Raw genomic sequence first — 22,949 nt, forward strand, 5'->3', positions numbered from 1 at the left:
GAACGCATAGTAGGTCGAATGTTGAACTCTGGTGCAAATTGCGACTTAGCATTTGTAATAGCTTCAGCTACTACTATACTAATGAAGCTGACCTTGGAATTCATAACAATGATGATTAAGTCTTTGCTGACAATTCACTTCACCTTTTACACCTTGCATCATGTTTTACAAGGGGCAAGGGGCAAAATATTAAAGCCAACAAAGATTAGACAGGTTGTAAGCTTTATTTCAGCTAAATGTCTTTTAATTAAAGCAAAATGTTCTTTCCTGGGATCGCTGGAGGTTATCAGACCCATAGCACTGAACCTTCCAGCCAACCAGCTGACCAGCCAGCCATACAAAAGTCAGCACCTGGATTAGACTTGCTTCCATATAGAGGAAGAGGATGTTTAATAAATTAAATAATTAATGAAGGACACAGCCAACAAACACATAGTTACCTCATCTAATTCCATTTCATCTGGACTCTCCCATGGCTTGATAAATTTCCCACGAGATTTCTTCAAAGGCACAATTATTATATAGTAACCTCTGCACAAGAATGGGCAGACAAAAATAAGGTTAGTTCAAAGGGAAAAGAAAATGGATATGTCCTTAAATCTTCTATAGACTAGTGACTGAGAATGAATGGAAATTATGGATATGGAGTGACTCGTCCATCAATGAGAAATAACCACCTGTTTGTTCAATTTTAAAAACAACACGGGTAGACATTTATGCATGACTTCAATGCTCTTGTATAGTACTATCACCATGGTTGACTACTCTTTATTAGGTATCATAAACAGAGCAGAAACAGTTTGTTAGGACCCTGGTGCTGGACACATGTGAGGCTGGTATACTGAAATCCAGCATCACAAGCTGCTGAACCAAGTATTTTCTATGAATCTACAATTTATAAGAGGAATTGTTTTTAAAGAAAATGTATAATAAAAATTACTTTTAGTTCATACAAATGCCTAGATGATGATGACAATGATTTTGTTTATATAACCCTCAAATACCTTTTATTTGGCTGAGGAAAGCCAAAAAAGCATAAAATGCTTAAAAGCATAAAAATGACCCATAATTTCACAACAGTTATATAAGGATGTAATTGTTTTCTACCCATCAAATTGCAAACCTTAAGGTAAATACTGCAGAAATTTGGAGGCATCACTACTCGATGGCCCTCACAACAGATCTCAAAAAAAACATGTACAAGGAAGACAAAAGTAACTGACTACTCACATTAAGAATAGTCAACCAAAATTTAAGTAACATGTAATGGTACCTGTTCACAAATAGATATGGGCTATTTGAAAAGTTGGTTTTTAATTTCCACAAAATGTGTACCTTGCTCTGGTATTCATGGTTAGTGACTCTGATTATACTGATCTCTGGCAGTAACCATACAAGAACATAGGTATGTAATAATAGCTAACACATCAATTATTTCCTACTTCTCAAGTATTTCATCAAATGTATAATCTAGTTTTGACCTCTCAAAAATTGTATAAGGACAGGTAACAAACAAAAAGATAAATCCAGAGAGATTAAATTATGACCCAAGTGAAAACATTAAGGGGATACAAACCTATATATATCTTAACCTTGGCAATAGTCTGGCTCTTTCTTTCATTTACTTTGTATTATAAAGTACTTTTTAAGGACTCCATTATTTTGTGGAGATTCATGGTGAAAATTAACATGTACACACACTTTTATTTTTTTTTATTTTAAAAAATGTATTTATTTTTAGAGAGAAAGAGAGCACACAAACAGGGGAGAGGCTGAGAGAGGGGGAGAAAGAGAATCCTAAGCAGGCTCCACACTGTCAGTGCAGAGCCTGACATGGGGCTCGATCCCACAAACTGTGAGATCATGACCTGAGCCGAAACCGAGAGTTTGATGCTTAACCGACTGAGCCACCCAGGTGCAGCTATACACACACACACTTTTAGAAGAGAAGGCTGCCACACAGAGAAACGGACTGCAGGATAGGCACTACCAGCCTTGCATTACATTATATCACAGAGACCAACAGTATGCTCAGGAAGGCCTCCCTCTACTTGTATCAAAACAAAACCTGCAATAAACTCAGTAAAACCCTGTGATAACTCTGTTTCCGTAAACACAGGCTAGAGGTGCACTGTCCAACAGGGTAGCCGCTAGCCCTCTGTGGCTATCGAGTACTTGAAACGTGGCTAATCTGAGCTGAAATGTGTTCAAAGTGTAAAAGACATGGGATTTTGAAGATTTAGTGTGAAAAATAAATGTAAAATATCACGGCAATAAAATGTTAATAGTGACCGTATGTTAAATTATAATATTCTTGACATGTTACGTAAATAAAATATGTTATTAAAATTATTTTTACCCATTTCTTTGTACTTTTTGCTATAGTTGCTAGAAGATTTAAAATTTCAGGTGTGGCTTTCATAATACTGAACGGTGCTATTTTAGAGTGTTTTGGTAAAGAATGTGGCATCTGGAATATCTGGCCCAGAATTTAAGCTCTGCCACTAATTCGCTGTGTGATCTTGAGCTGATCATTTAACATCCCTGAATCTCAATTGTATACTCTGAAAAAGGAGAGCCCAGTATGTGGTATGGCACCAACCTGATGCAAGCTGCTATTGTTAGTATGGACCATCATGGTGGGAGAGATGCATCTGAACGACGTTATTCAGTGGAACTCAGTGACATTCCCTGAGATGCAAGTTAAAGAACTTGTCAAACATTTTTTTCTCTCCCTAATCAAGAATTCAGGTCACATCAGACAACTATGGTGCTCTCAGCAACTCATCAGAAGTCTCCCAGAATCACATCACCTAGACAATCATTTTCTTTCCTACCAATAATAGTGATGATCCAGGAGGGGGAGAAGGAAGAGCTGGAGTGTAAGAGAAGCCAGTATCTTATACTTTATGATCCAGAGTAAGATTCCTCCCCTTCCCATCCTCCCACCACCTGAAGGATTTGCCAAACAAGTTCATCATGTTAAATGAGCCTGGAGAAGAATGACGGGCTGCAAGTGAGCGTACAAAATCACACTGCAGATGTACTTGATAAACACACTCATCAGAGAACATCTTGCTTTTCACTACCAATTGCACTAAGTCAGGACAGTTTCTCTTCACCTAAAGTAATGATACTACACCTTACCAAAGAGTTCCCATTGTCGCCATTCAGAATCCTAAAAATCAAGGTTAAGATGATGAATTCTATTAATTGTTATCCTGCTTTCATACTTGAATTGCTATTCTTGTACACAAAAATAGAATCCGCTCTTTTCTTCTGCCAGTGTTATCCCAACTATGTGTTTAACTTGGGGCTGGGATAAGAAGTGAACAGCCTCCCCTATAGCAAGTAATTAACAGTGTGGCTGGATATGCATGGACTTTTCTGTCTTCTGATGTCCAAAGCGTTCACCTAGAGCAGTAAAGGTGGAATAAATTGAAATAAATGTGGCCTAGGGAGTTTGGAACTTCATATTATAAGAAAGTCTTGCCTGGGACTAAATCCACACATTTCAGCTGTGTTCTCTGCAACCATGGCTTTGTAAACACCCATATGTCTTCGCCTTGCCTGAAACCTGGTTTTCCCCTGACAATCCTGCTTCCCTCGCAGGCTTCTCATGTGGTGGCCGTTTATTCATGCTCCTCTTCCACCCATGAACCTCAAATGTAGGGCCTAGGGTTTCCCTCCTGGCTCACTGGTGCTTATTACAGGCATTTTCCCCTCCACTCTTTAGCTAAAACAAAAAGCAAGTAAAAAGACAAGTGCCTCTTTTTTTTTTTTTTTTTAAGCTCATATATTTCAGCTACATTATGCTCTTCTCTTCACTGATTTTTGCCATTTACAAAACTCTTCAGAATCCCCTTTCTTTCCCCTCTATTTCTTTTTTCTCTGTCCCCCTGACAGCCAGACTCAATAGTCTTTCTTCTCTCCCATGTTCTGCCATCATCCTGGGTGATTTCAAGCTCCAAAGGGCTGACCCATGCACCACCCAGGGTTCTCAGACCTTTGACTCTTTTTCTCCAGAACCCACATCTTCCACTCTATATTAGCTAAAACCTGCAATTGCCCTTGTCTGTGCCTGAACCCAAGGAGCAGCATACAGCTTGAGAAATAATTCACAGGGGAGAATGATTCCATAAATTCATATTCAGCAAACTCAGGCCTTCAGTGCTGCCTGGCCATTCCACCCAAACCCCTCTAATAGCCTCGTCCTTTTATTTTGTACAAGGTTTTTAAACTTTCTCCCTTGGCCTCAAACCTTTGACATTCTTACCTCCCCACTAGAAGATGGTCTTATATCTAAATAAAGAGAAAATATAAACATTCAGACTAAAATTCTCTCATCTTCCATGTACCGAACTACAAGGCTACCTGCATCTGACCGTAAACCATAATCTGTCCTTTGGGCACAGTAGATGGCATAGCTCCATTTGTTAAGACCAATCACTTTCTTGAATTGGTTCCCATTTTCCAGTGTCTTAGAAAGTTGACTATATGTTGTACCCCTTCTCTCTCTCATGTATCAACTTCTCCCTGCCTTTTGGATTCCATTAGCTTCCAACCCTGTATAAATAGCTGCCATTGAAAAAACAAACCAACCATATTCCACTCTAGTCAACTCTCTCACTGTCCTACCCTCACTGCCCAAATTCTGAGGAGACCTGTGTTCTCCATTACCTTGTCTTCCATTCTGTCTCCAGCCAACTGTATTCTAGCTTCTGCCTCATTAGCCTATCTCATTGTCCATATTGTCCATGTCAGGGTCCTCAGTGACCTTGGTAGAACTGCATCAAAAGGACATTTCTTAACTTTTGTCCTAGGCGGTCTCTTAGCAGAATCTGTAAATGTTAACAAGACCCTCCATGAAACCTCAGCCATTTCTCTGTAATCAGCTCTCCTGGTTTTCTGCTTACATCTCTCACCACATTAACCTTATTTCCTCAACAGGATTTATTATCCACTACCCAGCTTATTAAATAATGGAATCCCTCAAGATCTGGTCAAGGATTTCTCTTTACTCCCCTTCTTCCTACATGTCTCATTCTAGCTCAGTGCATCAGTTATGATCTAGATGCAAATTATCTGCAGATTCTTCTCTTCATCTCAGAATGCTCCTCTGACTCCACAGGTTTATCCAATTCCAACTCCATGTCTCCATTTCTATGTCACAAAACTACCTCAAATTTACTGGGGTTAAAACAAAACAAAGAATATATCTCCAAAATAAACCTTCTACCATTGCACCACATGCCATTTGCTATAACCCTAGGTGTTATCATTGACAATTTGCTTTAATGCTTTCCCTCTCTCATATTCAATATGCCACCAAGTCCTATTACTTCCATACTCTATCTATAGTACATTCAATTCTTCCTATCTCTGCAGCCACCATTCCAGCCTCCTATCATTGTCTCATGTTTGGATTACTATCTTGGTCTCCTGACTTTCTTTCGTCTTTGAATTTAACCCCCTTTAGTCCAGACTCTGAAATTTATACTTTGCAATAGACAACTGATTGTACCACTACTATTTTTAAAACATTCCAATGGATTCTCATTGCTCTTAGGATAAAGGCCACACAGTATTACAAGACTCAGCTGAATCTTGACTAAATACATCTCTCCACACCCTCTGAGTTAAATAAACCCTGATTCAGTTTCTTGAACTTACTCTGGTCTATTCTGTTGTGAAACCCTTGATCATTCTTGATCACTGATCTAGGAAAACGGAATTGCCTAGAACCTTCTGTCACTTACACAAGTCCAAAGTTAACTCCTCTCTTTCTTCAAATAGCAGCTTACTTTTTATTTTCTAATAAAAACCTTTTCTGACCTCTCTGATTAGATGATTAGATCAATTACCCTATTGTATTTCTTATACTATTTAAGACATGTATATTAGAAATGTATTGGGGCACCTGGGTGGCTCCGTCGGCTGGGCATCCGACTTAGGCTCAGGTCATGATCTCGCAGTTCGTGGGTTCGAGCCCCGCGTTGGGCTCTGTGCTGACAGCTCAGAGCCTGGAGCCTGCTTCGGATTCTGTGTCTCCCTCTCTCTCTGACCCTCCCCCGTTCATGCTCTGTCTCTCTCTGTCTCAAAAATAAATAAACGTTAAAAAATTTTTTTAAAAAAGTAATGTATTGCTAAAGCAAATGTACATATAACCTCCCTGAAATGTTTTTCATCTTTGCCATTTGATCACTAATTTCTTTTGCCACTGAAAAGTGTAAGTGGGTGGGATAGGTGGCTCTTGGGAACTTATATGTCTCTAAATCAGTCAGGCAAACACATTCGGAGCCCTTCTCTTCCATTAGAACTTCCAACGCTCAGGGCACCTGAGTGCTCAGTTGGTTAAGCCTCTGACTCTGGATCTCAGCTCAGGCCGTGATGGTTTGTAAGATCAAGCCCCATGCCAGGCTCCATGCAGACAGTGTACAGCCGGCTTGGGATTCTCTCTTTCCCTCTCTCTCTGTCCCATTCCACTCACATGCTCTCTTTATCTCTCTCTTAAAATAAATAAACTTTAAAAACAAAACAACAAAAAAAGAACTTCCAACTCTCAATCTCAATACATCATTTTTTCCTTTCTCCAAACCAGCAATGACATAGCCAAATGCTGTTTATAGAAAATAGTTCTTACTGCAAAAGTTTTTTTCTCTTCACCAATGTAGTAGTGATCCTTGTTCTAATCCCATGGGATAATAAGGGGGAAAAAAGATGATTCAGATAGGAGAAGTGAAATGGAGAGCTAAGATGTACTCTGCAAGTTCAAATCAAGCAAATCATATGATCTGAAAGAACCTGCTTGAAATGGAAAAAAAGATTTGGATATAGATCAGCTTATTATATATGGATAAAATTAAAGTTTATACTATGTTTTGCCAATTTAAGTCAAGCTTGGAGGTGTAAGCTCAAAACACATTTTTTTGGACATAGACTTTAACTATTAAACTAGTAGAAAAATAAATAACTTCAGAATCAATATATCTGCAAATGCCCTGATTACTTATAAAGTAAGCTGTGTTTTCCCAGTATATTAGATTTAATTAGATAAGTTAAATCTAACCTTCAGAATTTTAATTATATTAAGTAAAGTTTTACTAATTTTATTTAATATGTTATCACCAAGGGGCCCAGCTCCATATAATTATTTGGGAACGCAAGCTCTGTTCTTTGTGGCAGTCCCACTTCAAATTCAGCCAGGCTTTTTTTATTAGCAGAATATATTAGCATTCTCAAACTCATTATTTAACTAGGAGGTCAAAATCTGTCTCAGAATTTAATGGTGAATGTCATTCCTTAAATAATTATGTATATATATATACATATATATATATACACACACACATACACACATATGTATGTGTATACGTATATGTATAATTTACCATGGTTATTTGGGCATATATTGTTTAAATCAAATTAATTTACCATAGAAAAACCAAAGCAGGTTGAATGATCTTTCCAGACTCTATGTTTAAATTAAGGTTTTCAATCATTTCAGCTAGTTGTCAGACAAGTTAAAGTTCCTTAATTACCTCAAGCCTCATTTTCCTTTTTTGTAAAATGGTGGAAGATAATGCTGACCTCTGGGAAGCCTCTCCCTTTACCTTTCATCATCTAAATTGTCATGGCAAACTACTGATTTTATTGTTCCATAACACACATTTCCATTATCTATGACCAGGCACATGTGTCTGGTTCTAAGCTTTGTGTCTGGTTCTAAGCTTTGTGTCTGGTTTGTCCTTGAGTTCTTAATTATTTATCAATTGCCCTAGGGGGAAAAAATGTCCTGGTCTGACCAATAAATTCTATGTGCATGGTTCAACATGTGGGCTTGGAGCCAGACTGCCTGGGTTCAAATCTTTCCTCGCCGTTTATGCTCTTATGTGGCCAGGGCAAGTTAGTAAACCTCATAACTTCCTCAGCTATAAAAAGAGAAGCAGCCTTCTTGTGAAGATTCCACCAGTTAATGTGTGTAGTGCCCTTGCACAGCAACTATCAAGCCCCCTGTCACTTTTATAACTGTTCTTAGTATCAACTTTATGATTGTGGCCAGGGGACTTAGTATCCCTAAGCTTCACTTTACTCACCTGTAAATGAGGAGAATACCTACCTCACAGGGTTTTGTGACTTAAAGAAAACATTCAAATGTCTTTGGTAAACTGTAAAGCACTATACACATTTAAGTCTTTACCACTGCAGTTGACAACTGTGTAATAAATTATTTTTCATTAAATATTAAACAGACTATAATATAAATACATTAAACTAGTAATGGTGTACATGTTTTATGAAGCACCTTTATAAGCCATGCTTCCAAAAATATCTTCTTTAAAAGAAGAAAAAGTAGGCCAACCTGAAAGCCAAATTAGTAAGACCAAAGACATTTAAAGTGTCATAAAATGCTCTTATTTGTTTCTGTTTTTCATAAATATAAAATGATTACTATGAAACTAACTTACATTCAGTAACTTCTGGCAGCTTATGTGTTAGTGAAATTTGTGTGGTACATTTTCCCTTACCATCCAGAGTACAATCCTTCTCTATAAAGTCAGTGAAGTTCCCTTTGTCACTACAACTTGCTTCAGGAGAATGATGGAGTTGCTAGATTTTTGACTGGCATTCTGCCCCCTAAACATCTATCCAAGTAGAAGGTTGAAACACCCTAGACTCTTGGTATCAGAACCTGCAGGACCTACAGGTCTATTTCATAAGAAATTTAGCCTTTCCCTGAGGGAGCTCCCCACTTCTCCAGGCAAAAACCAAGTAAGAAAGAATGCAGGGGCAATGAGCCACAACTGTGTTATATTTACAAGAGACAGATTTGTTTCTGGGTGGTGAGAAGTTGGGGGTAGGGATCAAGACTTCCAAGTGAGGTTGGCCAGAAATGAGAAAATCATGGTTTCTGTTGATAAAACAGTCTTTCAATCACCAAAACTGCATTTCACCAGAAAACAAATTGGAAGTATTTTTCTAAATAACTTTCACCTAAATGAAAGTTAGAACCCCAGCCCACAGCTGTGGTATCAATCCTGTTTCCTCTTCTCATATCTCCCATGGCATACTGAACAAAAAGCCACATTCCTTTCTCATTGCATAACTTGCCAACTGCGGCAAGCAGCACAGCATGGCACACAGCTGCCTGTGATAATGGGCTGTGCCACATGAACACTGGACGGGTAACTGTGTTATCCTTTGAAAAAATCCAATGTGCATAGGTTGTTTAGCGTTGTTTTTTGCTTGTTTGTTTTTCTAACAGGAGATTTGCGTTTGATTTCTTGCTGTTCTGACACTTTCCCCACACTTTCCTAGTTTGTCTTTTGCTCTTTTTCCCAGAGAAACTAGAATATATTTCTGGGAATCTTTAATTCATTTCTAGAACACATCCCCACCCCCAAATCATTTTCTTTCTTTTTATGTATCATAATTGTCTCTTCTCTTTGTTACCAAAGTTTTATCTGTTTTCCCCAACTCCCATTTCAAATATAGGAGGAGGAAGTATATAAATTAAACAGAGAGAAAAATTGAAGCTAAAGAAAAGCAGTGAAAGATAGACTATATTCTGCAATATTCTCAACTCATTCAGAAATTGGAAAATGAACCAGAGATCTACCATCAAAGGACAAAAATACCATTTCTCAATAACGTCTAACACAATCTTCCAAGCCAATTTGGTAAACAGCCACTAGAGTTTTTTTTTTTTTTAAGTCTTGCAAACTAATAACAAATACTACTACAAATTATACTATACTATTTTCATCTTTCAATTGCTCTTTCCCTGAATAGACAGTTCATGTTTTTGAATGGATCAAATTTATACTATGTATCTTCCCCCTGTTCTTCCATTGTTTGCAACTATTTACCTTTTCTAAATCTTTCCCATCCTCCAGGACTCATATTAAATACCAGGTCCTTCTAGATGTCTCCCCTGATACCCAAGTTGGGCTGGAACTCTGGCAATACTGACTCTATTATATTCACATGATTTTTTTAAAAATCTGTTCTGCCATATTATCTCAGTCATGTTTTTGTTTTCCAGACCTGGCACTGGCAATACACTATGTATAGAATACATGTTTGTTGGATGCACATGGAATGTTTTAGTGGATGGGTAAGAGGTGGACAAATGACAAGTGCTTGTCTTTCTCTTGCTTCTGCAGTGTCACATATGCTGTCTTCTGCCTGAAACGGTGTCTCCTCAACCCCACTCCCATGGACCCAATAGGCTCTTGTCATTCTTTAAGCCTCAGTTTCAATGTCACTTTCTCTGGGAACCCTCCCTGAGCTACTAACCTGGGGTTGGGAGCTCCTCCTTTGGCCTCCCTGATCCATCTCATCTTGTTATCCTAAAACTCCACTTTAACTGACTCTACTTGCCCAAATTCCCCAATTAACTATGTTTTGTCAGAGCAGTGAGAAAGTCAGCATTATCTCTCCTAAATCCCTGAAACATTGCCTGGCACTAGGGTGGGAGATTTTTAAAGAATCCATAGATTAAACAAAAATGGATAAACATAATCTCACTTTCATATTCAATTTTGTTGAGATAAAAATTACACTTACATTCCATTCTCATTTCCAGTTTTCTGAATGATAGAAAAAGAAGGGTGGACGAAAAACAGGAGATCTTATTTCTCAGTGAATTTATTTTAGTCATAATCATTTGGAACATCCGCCATCTGGTTGAAATCCTTCAATTATTTCACCAAATAAATAAGAACAAAAAGTTTCCTTTGGAAGAACTGGTTTTAGCTAAGTCTAAAGTAGCCAATTATTAGATTTTCCTAAATTTCAACCATGGCTGTACATTAAAAACTTCTTGTTTATAATTGTACTTTTTAACAGCTGATTTTTTTTCAGTTATCTTCGTTAAGTTTTCTGGACCTTTGTAAATTCTTGACAGTATACACTTTCCTGAAAATTCTTTTGCCATGAACTTGCTCTGGCTTGGTTCTCCATTTAACCCTGTAACAAATCCCACTCTGTGTCCTTTACTGGCTCTTTCATCCTGAGACCTTTATTTTATTTAGCCTTTTGCTTCATGTCTTCACCTCAGTGTCTCAGTGATTCCATCTCTTTCCATGAATCCATTGCTGCTCTGTTAACAATTCTCAACTTTCTACCTATAATCATAGCAATTTCTTTAAACCCACATCTCTAACTAGATATTTCACTGATACCTCATGTAAAACACACACAAAATTGAAGTCATCAATTTCTTCCTGATTTTTCATTCTTTCGATGAATGGTGGCATCATCATTCACTTTGTCATCCAAGCTCAACTCTCATCTATGACATTTTCCTTTGACTGATCCCTCATTAAATTGGTTACCAATTCCTACTACACTACTGCTCTCATCTGCCTCTGCATCCTATTTCCCTCATCACCTTCTGATTTCAGAATCTTGTCATTTACTTAGAATCAACCAACTATGCAATGACATCCCAACACTTTTCTCTATGGTGCTCCAATCCTTCCAACATATGCTTTCAGGAGCCACCTTCCCTAAGAACTGTCCCAATTATGTCACCATATTGCTGCTAAATGTGAAGATCCCAATGGCCCATAAACTATGTTATAAATGGCTCTTCTTGACCTTCAAATCGTTTATATTAAGTCTCATCTAAACATGATCATGTGGGATAGAAGCAATGAGAAAGCAAGCAGGCAGCACAATACTCTACCATGTAGCAGGTACTCAATATATATTTCCTAAAATGGAAAAAAAAGGAAACTTAGGTATTATATAAAATGGTACATGCCATTCTCCTGCATAAAAAGCTTTAATGAATTCCCATTGTCTATAGGATATAGTCCCAAGTTCTGAGTGTAACTTGACTCTTGTATACTTCTCTCACTTCTCTTCTCTAGACCTTACAAAATAACTTCCTTCCTTCACTAATGAAGGATTTTTTTTGTATGTGCCCTACCTGTCCTTAAAGATTAAATGAGAAACTTCCTTGACCCATTTAATTCTTGGTTAGCTGCTCTTAGAATAGAGTATAACTCTATCATTAGCATGTATTATGTCTGTCTATTTCTGGGTATCCCCCACTCTATGCTAGTTCTTTTTTTTATTTTTTTAATGTTTGTTTACTTTTGAGAGACTCAGCATGAGCAGGGTAGGTGCAGAGAGAGAGGGAGACACAGAATCAGAAACAGGTTCTGGGATCTGAGCTGTCAGCATGGAGCCTGACGTGGGGCTCGAACCCACTAACCATGAGATCGTGACCTAAGCCCAAGTTGGACACCAACCAACTGAGCCACCAACGCACGTCTATGTTAGTTCTTTGAAAACAGATCACATCATCTTTTGTTCTCCAGGATCAACCTCAATACTCATACTTAATAGATAGCAGTGAAAATATTTTTTTTTTCTTCTATTGGCTACAACCAGCTAGGTATACTGGTTATAAAATGCACTGGCTACAATCAACTAGCTATATACAACCAATAAATACCACTTTATTGACTAGATTTATTTTTTCAATTCAGGCCCATTGACCTCTACACTGTGCTCCATCTAAAACAGAAAACTTGCATTTTTTAATTTTGTTTTTCCAATGTCGTTCTGAACATTGACTTTTGAAATATTTCCTTTCAGCACACATCTAAAACAACAGTGTCATGTATCAGTGCTATCTCATTTCCCAAAATGTCTTTAAGTTTCATACTCTATTCTAAGACTTCCTCACTATTACAATATTTGCCAAATACCAGAGTTATTCAACTATTCACCTTATTCTGTATTCTATGACATAAATTCCTTTTTATAGCAAGGACCGTACTCTATTTGTCCATCTCTCCTAAGTTACATCATTCCTGAGACATTAAGAAAAAATGCTCAATGTTAAATTAATGAGAATTTGTGTTACAATGAACATGAGAACATGGTGCAACAAAACTTGAATATAACTGAGATCTTTCACAGAAGGATCTTTTACTCTACCAGCAATAGATTCTTTTATAACCTCTATAATACTGAGGTTGAGTTTTCTCACTTCCTTACTTTTCTATCCTTCAGCTCAGCCCTTCAGTCAACTTACTTTATATTCTCATTGGCGGGTACTTCAGGCAGTTGCACAGTGATCATGCCGTCTAGATTGGTCTTCCCAATGAAGGCAGGCTTGGTACGAAGTACATCTGGTGCAGTCTTTGCTGTTACCCTGTGTTGCAGCCCACCAGCACTGTTTCCACGATTTGTCAGCACAAATGAATATGACTTCTCAGGCTTTAGGTTGACAATTAACTTCTGTGTAGCTCGGCCATCCACTTCTTCCACCATTTTCCCATCATCATAAAGAATCTAGAGACATACAACCAGTCAGGGAGATTTGCTTCTCAGAGAGGCAATGTAGGTTTTCGCAACTAATGTGTACTTGTTTATAGAATATGTATATCAGGTCAATTTTAATTTGGGGAAATTCCTAAGCTTGGAAGCCTTCATAAATTCTAGAGGTTGTATCAATTTCTCTTTTGGTTCTCACTTCATTATTATATAATGGTTCCAAGTGTATCAAAAATACACAAAAATGTACAGTATTTTCAATATTTGACCTGTTGGTTGCATATAATCTTAATGGAAAATAGGCACATATGCTATAGATATTCAAGGTATTATTCACATCACTCTTTTTTCTAAATATTTCTAGTCCTGTTCCTAAGTATATTTTTGTTTTCAAAAGTGTTTCTCTATTCTCTGCATTTCATAGACTTGTACTTCTTGTTAACATCTCTCAGTAACTCTCAATTGCAAATTAGAGTTTAAAAGTTACAAAGAATTCAGGCCAATAAACAAATTTTTAAAATCCCAGGATACTGCATTATAAAGAGATAGAAACCATGTAAATTTCAGTGTCTGGTAGGAAAACAAAAGCACTAGCTTAGATGTAAAACACTTATCTTGGAACTATAAGATGACTGACAAGTAATGCCACCCCTAGGTGGCTCCTGCTTTATCCTTTGAGTGGAAGCCACAAATGAGAAAATCAAGTTTGTGTGGCTGAATCAAAGTGGTGTGTATGCTTTCCAAGTAACTTACCCAGATGAACTGCACCCCCCTTTTACAACCATGATATCTTACAAATTAGAAAAAGAACTTACTTTGAAAGGCATGGCAGAATTATAATTTTCTGGAATTTCCCAAGACAACAGCACTGAAGTCTTCATCACTGCTTTGACATGAAAATTTTTTGCAAACACTGCTGGAAAAGGAAAAACAGTGTATTTAAACTACTCCTAAAAACATATGACCTGTCCTTTTCCACCATGGACAATCGGGTTTAAGTTAGATGCTGTCTACTTTGATCAGAGAGACAAGTGTGATTTGCCTACCTGTTTACACTATTCATTTTATTATCCCATTCTCATAAAGATCTCTCTTTTACCTCCAATTCAGTCAACTATATTGTATTTTCCTTACCTGAGAACATTGGGTGCTGTCAGCCAGACTTGCTTGGCATTCTATAACCGAAATCTAAGGCATCCAAAACATGTTAAGTTTTACATACTTTACCTGTTTTGCTTTTGCTGAACCTATTAATATGAATGGTCCGATCAGTTATTTATAGCTTCAAAATACTGATTTCCAAAGACCGACATTCCTTTAAAGGAGGAAGGCCATAAGCAGACAAATCCTACCTTGATCCACAGGAAGTGTCCTGAACTGGACACTGGGACTATATGGCCCGGGCCCTTTGCTCGTGTGAGCACGTACTTTTACATCATATGTGGTATCTGGTTTTAAGCCACTGAGTGTCATAGTAGTATCAGCTGGAACAATAAGCTGCTCCATTGGAAGAAGAGGGATGTTGATATCCCTATACAGAAGAGTATACTTGGTGATAATGCCATTTCTTTCTGCCAGGACAGGTGGCTGCCAGGATAACTGGACGGACGTTGAAGTGGTGCCTTCTGAGTGGAGGTTTTGAGGAAATCCAGTTGGGACTTCTTCTGGAACAGAAATCTCCTTCACTATTTCTTCCCCAAAGCCCACTTTGTTTCTGGCTGAGAGCCTGAAGATATAGGATGCTCCTTTATGGATGTCTGTAGCAGTAAAGTGGTCTTCTTTCTCAGAGAACTCAAGAGTAGTGAGTGGCTCCATATCTTTCCGGCCAAATTTTAGACGGTAGCCCTGAAGAGGTCCAAATGTGTCCACCGGGGGATGCCACTGAATGAGAGCAGTATTCATTTGAGTGTGGTTAATCACAAGCCGGGGTTTCCCTGGAACTGCAACACATGGGATGGAGTGCTGAGACCAACCAACACAGACGTTCACACTTTAATCACTACTGAATAGGAACACCACTCTATGGGAATCCCCACTTCTTTATTTATATATAAAAAAAAGCCTTGGTCTATATACCTTTGTAGAAATATGCTTCTTTTCATACTTAATTATTAAGGTAGGCTGAAATACCAGAATTTGATAACAGACACAAACAGATTTATTGAAACAATAATTTAAGGGAATTAAAAAAAAATTCCCACATATGAAGGTTCATGTCACAGAGAAATGAGGGTGAGTAAAGATTAGCTAATTAGATACATACAGCTAGTAAGAATCATGGTCATAACATATTTAATTGCTGGGTACCTGTAATGTACCAGGCACTGTGCTAAGATGAAGGATCTCACTTGATTTACATTTTTCATTCCTGACTACACACTCTGATTAGTTATTATCTTAATTTTCTATGATAAGAAAATGACACCCAGAGAGATAGAAAGCTGCATAGTCAGATGTGTAATAAATGAGAAAGCTCTAAGACAGCCCTGGGTTCATCTGAATCCATAGCCCAAATACTTAATGATACTATTATGTTGCTTATAAGTTTTTTTTTAATAGGTACAAAATCATGTTGCTTTGAGTTATTATGGATATAATTTGTACTTTTTGTCTATACTTTATACCTGTGGAGAAACCATGACTAAGGAATGCTTTTTGACTAGTAGGTTGGCTGAAAACAAAACTCCGTTTTTCTTTTCTCTTACAGAGACTATAAATCTGGATTTGCACACCTTCAGCATAGGCTCGGCTGGGCAGTATAAACACAATAAATGTACAGATATCTAAAATAAGCATCACCTATTTCAATATTCAAGTCTCTGTTGATTAAGAAAGACCTAAAATTGTAAATGGAAACACCAAAATAATCCTCTCTGTGAATAAGATCCACGATTCTAAATAATTTTTTGTATAGCCACTAAAAAGTGATGAGCCAGTCTTAGCTATTAAAAAAGACAATGTTATTTCTTTCTCTGGGAGTCACATCCTTTGGCTATAAATTCTGTACTTTCTTGTCCTTATTATGGTATCCCTATCTTATGGCCAACAGGAGTTTGATACTTTATGTAAGACATCTCAGACTCATTAAGACACAATTATAAATATAGGTGAAAGAAGTGTATTTTCTTCATTTTGGGATTCAGTTTCAGGAGTTTACCCTTGGCTGTTTACCTTTCAATAGAGGCTGGTTCCATCGTCATTTAGCATGCCCCCACTGAACATGTATCTCCTAAGCATGGCATTAAATTAGCTCGATACAATGCTATTCTTTAAAAAAAAAAAAAAGAAAAAAAAAAAAAAAAAGGAAAAAAAAAGCCCAGAAGACATTGCCTTAAAGGAGTTTTGCCATCTGTAATCCTGCTGCTTGAGGCAGTTCCAGGTGGCAGGATGTAAGTGAGGCAAATCTTATGACATTTAGACAAATTTGGCAGTGAGCATGGCACCCAGGAGGGTACTCAACATCACAGCTGTTCTTTGCTTTATGCCTTTACATAGAGGTGTGTTCCTAAAAAGTTGTGTGAGAAGCGATTCAGGAGGAGTAAATCAAATCATAGTTTAAATGTTCCATGGGAGATTGCTATATAAAGGGATTGGAGGAGAATCCTTTGTAATTATGTCTTAATTTATTGGTTTTACAATGTCAGGTCTTCTTTCATGCTGGCTTTTCCTAATGGGAGCCGATCAAACTAACTCTAAAGAGCATTAAGAAACTTTGTTCTTCAGAGAGGAGCAATCTGACATTTTGTAGCCTTTTTGCTTTTCATTTTTCTGTTTCCGATCTTTTATGTGACTTGCCGCTCCCCCCCCCCCCCGCCCCCCGCCCCTTAGAATTCCCACTTCAAGGACTGAGGAGGTGAAAATGGCAAAAAACACAAAATCATAAGTCATCAACCCAGTTCAAGATGGCAGCTCTTCTAAAAGGGTCTGCTGCTGAGAGGTGTTGAAGCTAACAAGTGACATCTCTGTCCACATGATCTTCCCTCTGGACATTCATAGGACTTGCTCTTCCACATCATTTGTATCTCAGCTCAAATAACTTTCCTCTAAGAGACCTTATCCAATCACTCTTTCCAAAGGCCCCTAGGGGCTATCCTATCCTTAATGCCCACACACCTTTATTTTTCAGCTTCTCTGAAAATGTCACTTACTGATGTTTTATATATATATATATATATATATATATATATCTCCATTTGTCTATTTATTAATTATCTAGCCCTACTCAGAACATAAGTTTCAGGAGGAAAGAATATTTCTGTTTTGTTGATTGCTGTATCCCCAGTACTGGGGGTAGTACCTGACATCTACTAAGTGCTCAAAAACATATTTGTTGAATAACTGATCGAATAATTTGGGAAAAGTATGTTCTTGCTTTGCTTCTTCTGAACTATATATCAAAAAACACAAAAGTTGACCACAGCCCATTTATTGTTTCTGATAGAATTCAACATACTATTTGGAAAATTAATATTATTGTCACCTGGAAGATGTTCAAGGCACATATAAGCACAGATAATACTTACCTGCCCCAGTGGTGGACACCAGTTTGGGCTTGCTTCGTGCACCATCTCCTTTGGTGGTGTAGGCTGTGACGGTGAGGGAGTAGGAAGTTTCAGGTTGTAGCCCAGAAATAATCATGTCCTAAAATGACACAATGGAATGACACTGATTCAAAATGCTACAAATACCCTGGGGAAAAATCAAAACATCCATCTTCATTCTATGCATGCTTCATTACTCCCTGTAGCCATGCCAAGCACTGGAAGTTTCATGCCTGGAGCTCATGCTATGGATGATCTGTGTTCATGCTGACATTAAAGTGGGGACTTCAGCCATCCTAAGAGGTAGTTCTGAGAAGTAGTAGTTAAAAACATGAAACCTGGAGCTGGAACTCCTGAATTCTTTAATTTAAACCTGCGTTTCCTTATTTACTAGGTTTGTGATCCAGGGAAAGTGAGTTAACCCCTCTGCACCTCAGTTTCTCTTGTAAAGGTTGGAATAATAGAAGGATTAAAGGAGTTATATCCAGTAAACACTTACGGCTATGTCTGGCTCATAGCAAGCAACCCAGACACCAGCACTCATATTACGCCAGTAGCTCTGTACATGCGTCCTCTATAGCCTGGTCCACAGAGCAGTGATGGTACTGATGCCACTGCAGCCTGTTTTATCACCATTTTGCCAAATGGCTGATCTGTTGGACTTTGATATCTTGACAGCCAGAGAAGTTTCTTAGGACTCAAGTAACATACTGGTTAATGATATAGATTATGGACTAAAATCATTACCCAATAAGGAGAATTTTCTGGTGATTTGGAGTCGTCCATAAAACCAAAGAACAATACTTTTTCTACCACATCATGAATGTGGGCTCAATTAATTCTGCTTAGAAAATGTTAAATACCACAAACTATTTATTAAAACTCTAGTTTTCTCTAAGTTAGGGCCCCAAACTGTGATGGTTATGACTTAGATCTGTTCTTCCAAACTGGAGATTATATGATTTTTTTACATAGAGTGGTTACTAATTTGTTCTGTTAGTTTCTCCAGAGCTGCTGCACAAGCACGTGCATGCGTGTGCACACGCACGCACACACACACACACACAGTAAAAAAACAAAACAAAACAAAACAAACAAAAATAAAAACAAAAAAACCTTTCAGATATTCGGGATAGCTTTGCTTTCAAACTGAATATAGTTAGAGTTAAGAAAATGTACAATGCCATTGACTTCCACATCTGAAGACAATGCAAGTGAGAGTTCATGGAATGGACTGGATTGTGTACAAGACAAGAGGATTTCTCTGTATAAGGCTGTAAGGGGCATCATAGAACTCAATTGTTGAATCTTATCCCAAATATGACAGTTTTTGACAATCTTCTTTTCTTGAAATAGTAGGAATGTCATCAGAGTGGAAATTCAAGAATTTCAGATATCATACCGAAGAGCCACTGGAAAAATTATTCTGCCAGATGAATGGCCTAAATTTGGGAGAGAGATTTTATTTTCAGGACCTTGGAATGGTTTCCCTAACATTACAGAGACTACAAAAACCATCCGAATCACCCAAGAGTAGCAGTAGATACAATGGGTATTCCAAAAATTATAATGGGAAAACACCAGCATTATTGCTTCCAAGGTCCCTCTCACATGCTATTGGATTTCTGCTGAATGTAGGCAAGGCTAGGGGAAGAAAAAAGCAAGGCTTGCCTCTATCACCAAATTTATATGTGGAAGAAATTTATATGCTCTGAGACTTATATATGTCTTTTTCATTTATAAAATTGAGATTAGCCACACATGTCCTTCCTCTCACACAGACTGTTACAGGATAATAAATTGTAATGCAATTTGAAATTGGTCAAACCCTCTGCAGTGGTATAATCACAGCTGGACACACCTCTATCTGCCTGGATCCCATCATTTCTTGCATTATATTTTCTTTTTTGAAACTGTGTGCATACTCGCTCAGGGATTTCCATACCCTCTGTGGGGTGGTGTGGCTGATATCCTGGCCAGTTCCTCATTCTCTTTGTCTCCCCCAACTCATCTCCATTCAACTTCTTGTCCCTGTCCCTTAAAAGTTGGCATTCCCAGATGTTCTGAAACAGTTACTGGCCTGCTGTGTTTCTTTTTAGTCCTAAAAAACACATTTACAAATTTTAAAGAATTTTTTCTATCTATATATTAAATTCATTTTGTCTTGATTTCCCATCAGGGCACCAATGGCATGTACATTGTAAATATGTGAACATTTTCCCTTGACAATCAATTGTTCCCTCAAGTTCAACTTAACTAAAGCTCAAATGTCATTTCCAGAAACAAACTCCCTTGCTTCTATACTTTAGTGAATGGTAGAGCATATGCCAAACTTATGATTGATCTTGATCTCTTTTTCTTCTTCAAATTCCTATTCAGCAAGTTTTTGTTTTTAAAATGGTGACAAAAACTGTCCCTTTTTTTCATTTCTGCTGTCTCAGTTTTGTTGGATTTTTTATAATTTCATGACTGCTTTAGTGAAAGCGTTGTTTTTGTGTCCCTGTTTACTCTCTTCTTTCTCTCTAATCTATCCACTAAGTCATTTTTAAGCTGCAGGTAATAACCCATTTAAGTAGGTCATGAAATCAATGACCAGCATTTTGAAAAGAAATATAATATACTTTAATGAAAAATATTAAATTTTACATATATTTAAAAATAAGATATCATTTTGTAAGACCTTTATTTTAAACATATGAATGCATTGGTCATGATATTTAATGCATTCTTACTATGGATCACAGTCAAAAAAGTTTGTAAAACACTGTTAGTTTCATTAAAACTAATAACTTGCCCACCATATTTACCAACATTCCCAACAAGAGCCCTGTGTTTTGGCAAAAAATAAAAATAAATAAATAAATAAATAAATAAATAAATAAAATGAAAGAATACCCTTACCAGTTTGTCTCTTGTTTCTATTTTTAATTTTCTATATCTTTCCAGTACTGAAGAGTTAAAAGCCACGTCTTTAGCTTGACACTTCAAGTTTTCCCAACATTATATTAAATGTTATTTCTTAGCCATAGTTAGAGCTAATTTACTAGCCTGAATCCCTTCATTCATGTTAAATTGGCAAAGCTCACTATCAATTGACTATATGACATTCTTGACTGTCCCAATGACTGCTTCTCCTGTACTTTAAAAAATATGTTTCTACCTCCAACTCCCCAATACACACACACACACACACACACACACACACACACACATACACACACACACACATTTTCCAACTCTTCAATCCTTACTTATCTTTCAAGTTCTCAACTACATTTTAAGACCTCTTCTTGGTCCATGGCCTCCAAACTTACAGCTCTTACTGACACTGTCACTCATTTATTAATTAATTACACATTGCTTGAGGTCATTGCTTTTGTTGTATTTTATGAAACTTTTCTGAACTTTACATACTTCCTAACCACCTATTGTAAGCACTTAGAAGGCAGAGATACATCCTATGACTCCCATGGAAACCTTTACAGAATAATAAGCTCTCAATAAATAACATAATCCAGTCATCAAAATATTTTTAAAAATTCCTCTCTCAGTGAAATACTTTCTGCTTCTTGGCATGACTCATTCAATTTTACTCAAATTTCTGTGGGTATAACAGAGAGCTGCCATTTCTAAATATAACTAGTACCAGATCTACATTGTTATCCACCTAAAATGTAACCCTGGGGTAGGATAGATGAATGGCCTATATCAAACAGCCTGATATCTCTCATCTGGGATGTCTCCACTTGAAGCATGCCTCCTCTAACTGTGTCAAAAGGCAGAGTTAGTAGCAGCCATAAAAACAACATGAGCTCATGATTTTCTTAGGCAATCAGTAGCAACATGCCAATTTCACAAAATAAAAGCCTAAATAAAAAGGATACCATAGAGTGAAGATAATTTAAAAATAATTTGTTAGTTCATGCATCCAAGCAACCTGTGATGACATATCACACATAAGTGAAAGAGGGGTGTAGAAAAAACAAGCATTTGTAATCTGTTTTTGACAAAGCGTCCAAAAATTACTCACATGTTCAGTAGTATCATCAAATTCCCACTGATTGAGATTAAGAAGGTTGGGGAAGAGGAAAACAAAATAAAAAGAAATGAAGAGAAATTTGCAGACTTAAAAGGCAATGTTGCCCTCCTTAGATTAAAAAAAAAAAATTGAAAAAATAAGCAATTGGAACAGTGTGTACAACAAAATTCCAAAGAGAAAGTATGTATGCTGTCACCCTCACCCCTAATTCAGAGGTCAAAAGTAAATATGCTTTGTATTAATAGCATTAAAATCAGATAATACATATTTTTCAATGTGTGGTTCATTGGAATGAATCAATTAAGGCATAATGTAAAGCTGATGTTTCTATTCATACACTACTTTATCACATTTATTTTGACTTTTTCCTTATGCAATTAATTTATGTCAGTAATTAGATTAACACCTTTCATAAAATATTGGAATCTTCTAGCCCCAGAGAAGTCTTGCAAGGTGCAATGGAATTTCAATGAATAGTTAGCATACGAGGTAGGCAAAAAACAAAAAACAAAAAACAAAACACAACCAAAAACATATATACATAAGCAAAATTAGCACATTAACAAATAAAAGACAAAGTAGAAGAGACGGGAAAAATGTTGACATTTAAGGCATTTTGTATCATATAATTTCATTAACCAAAATGAAAACACTGGCAAAACTACAGGTTTATAATGTAAAAATATCTAGGACATGAAAGAGGCTATCAGAGCATGGTGGCCATATAATTTTTTTCATAATTTCAGACTTACAAAAGAAAACATAGGCAACAATGGCTTTATTAATTTCAGATTGTGAGTACTTTCTGTTTCACAGATAGCACAAAATAAACATTTAGAAAAAGCAAGTCAACAGCCAGAGTCTAAAGGAATATGAATCTAAAATATAAGTTTACAGAAGTAGACTTCAAAACCATGTAACTGGATTTGGAGCTGATTAAGCCACTCATCCAGATCCCATTAGTTAAATAAGTGTTTTTGTGACTTGATTATATTAAGACATTAGGTCAATGCTTTCCTTATAGCCACAGGGATATGTATTGCTCTCTTGTCTGCACAGAGACAAGAATGCAA

The 22,949-nt window shown here is 37.1% G+C and overlaps 1 protein-coding gene across 34 annotated transcripts in view; it reads right to left on the minus strand.

Annotated features, from left to right (window-relative positions):
• PTPRD (protein tyrosine phosphatase receptor type D) overlaps nt 1-22,949 on the minus strand; it is a 1,372,973-nt gene that overhangs the window by 145,002 nt on the left and 1,205,022 nt on the right. For 15 of the 34 annotated variants that reach the window (XM_078436827.2, XM_078436814.2, XM_078436826.2 and 12 more), the window contains 6 exons: nt 21,868-21,894; nt 17,820-17,937; nt 14,649-15,236; nt 14,112-14,212; nt 13,055-13,314; nt 441-531 (listed from right to left, as the gene is read on the minus strand). In XM_078436827.2, coding sequence (XP_078292953.2) covers nt 441-531; nt 13,055-13,314; nt 14,112-14,212; nt 14,649-15,236; nt 17,820-17,937; nt 21,868-21,894 — 1,185 coding nt within the window. The remainder of the gene's footprint in view (nt 1-440; nt 532-13,054; nt 13,315-14,111; nt 14,213-14,648; nt 15,237-17,819; nt 17,938-21,867; nt 21,895-22,949) is intronic. The other 19 variants (XM_078436819.2, XM_078436816.2, XM_081790892.1 and 16 more) reach the window with 5 other exon arrangements.

This window comes from Panthera onca, chromosome D4 (genome assembly GCF_046562875.1).
Source record: "Panthera onca isolate mPanOnc1 chromosome D4, mPanOnc1 haplotype 2, whole genome shotgun sequence".
NCBI lineage: Eukaryota > Metazoa > Chordata > Mammalia > Carnivora > Felidae > Panthera > Panthera onca.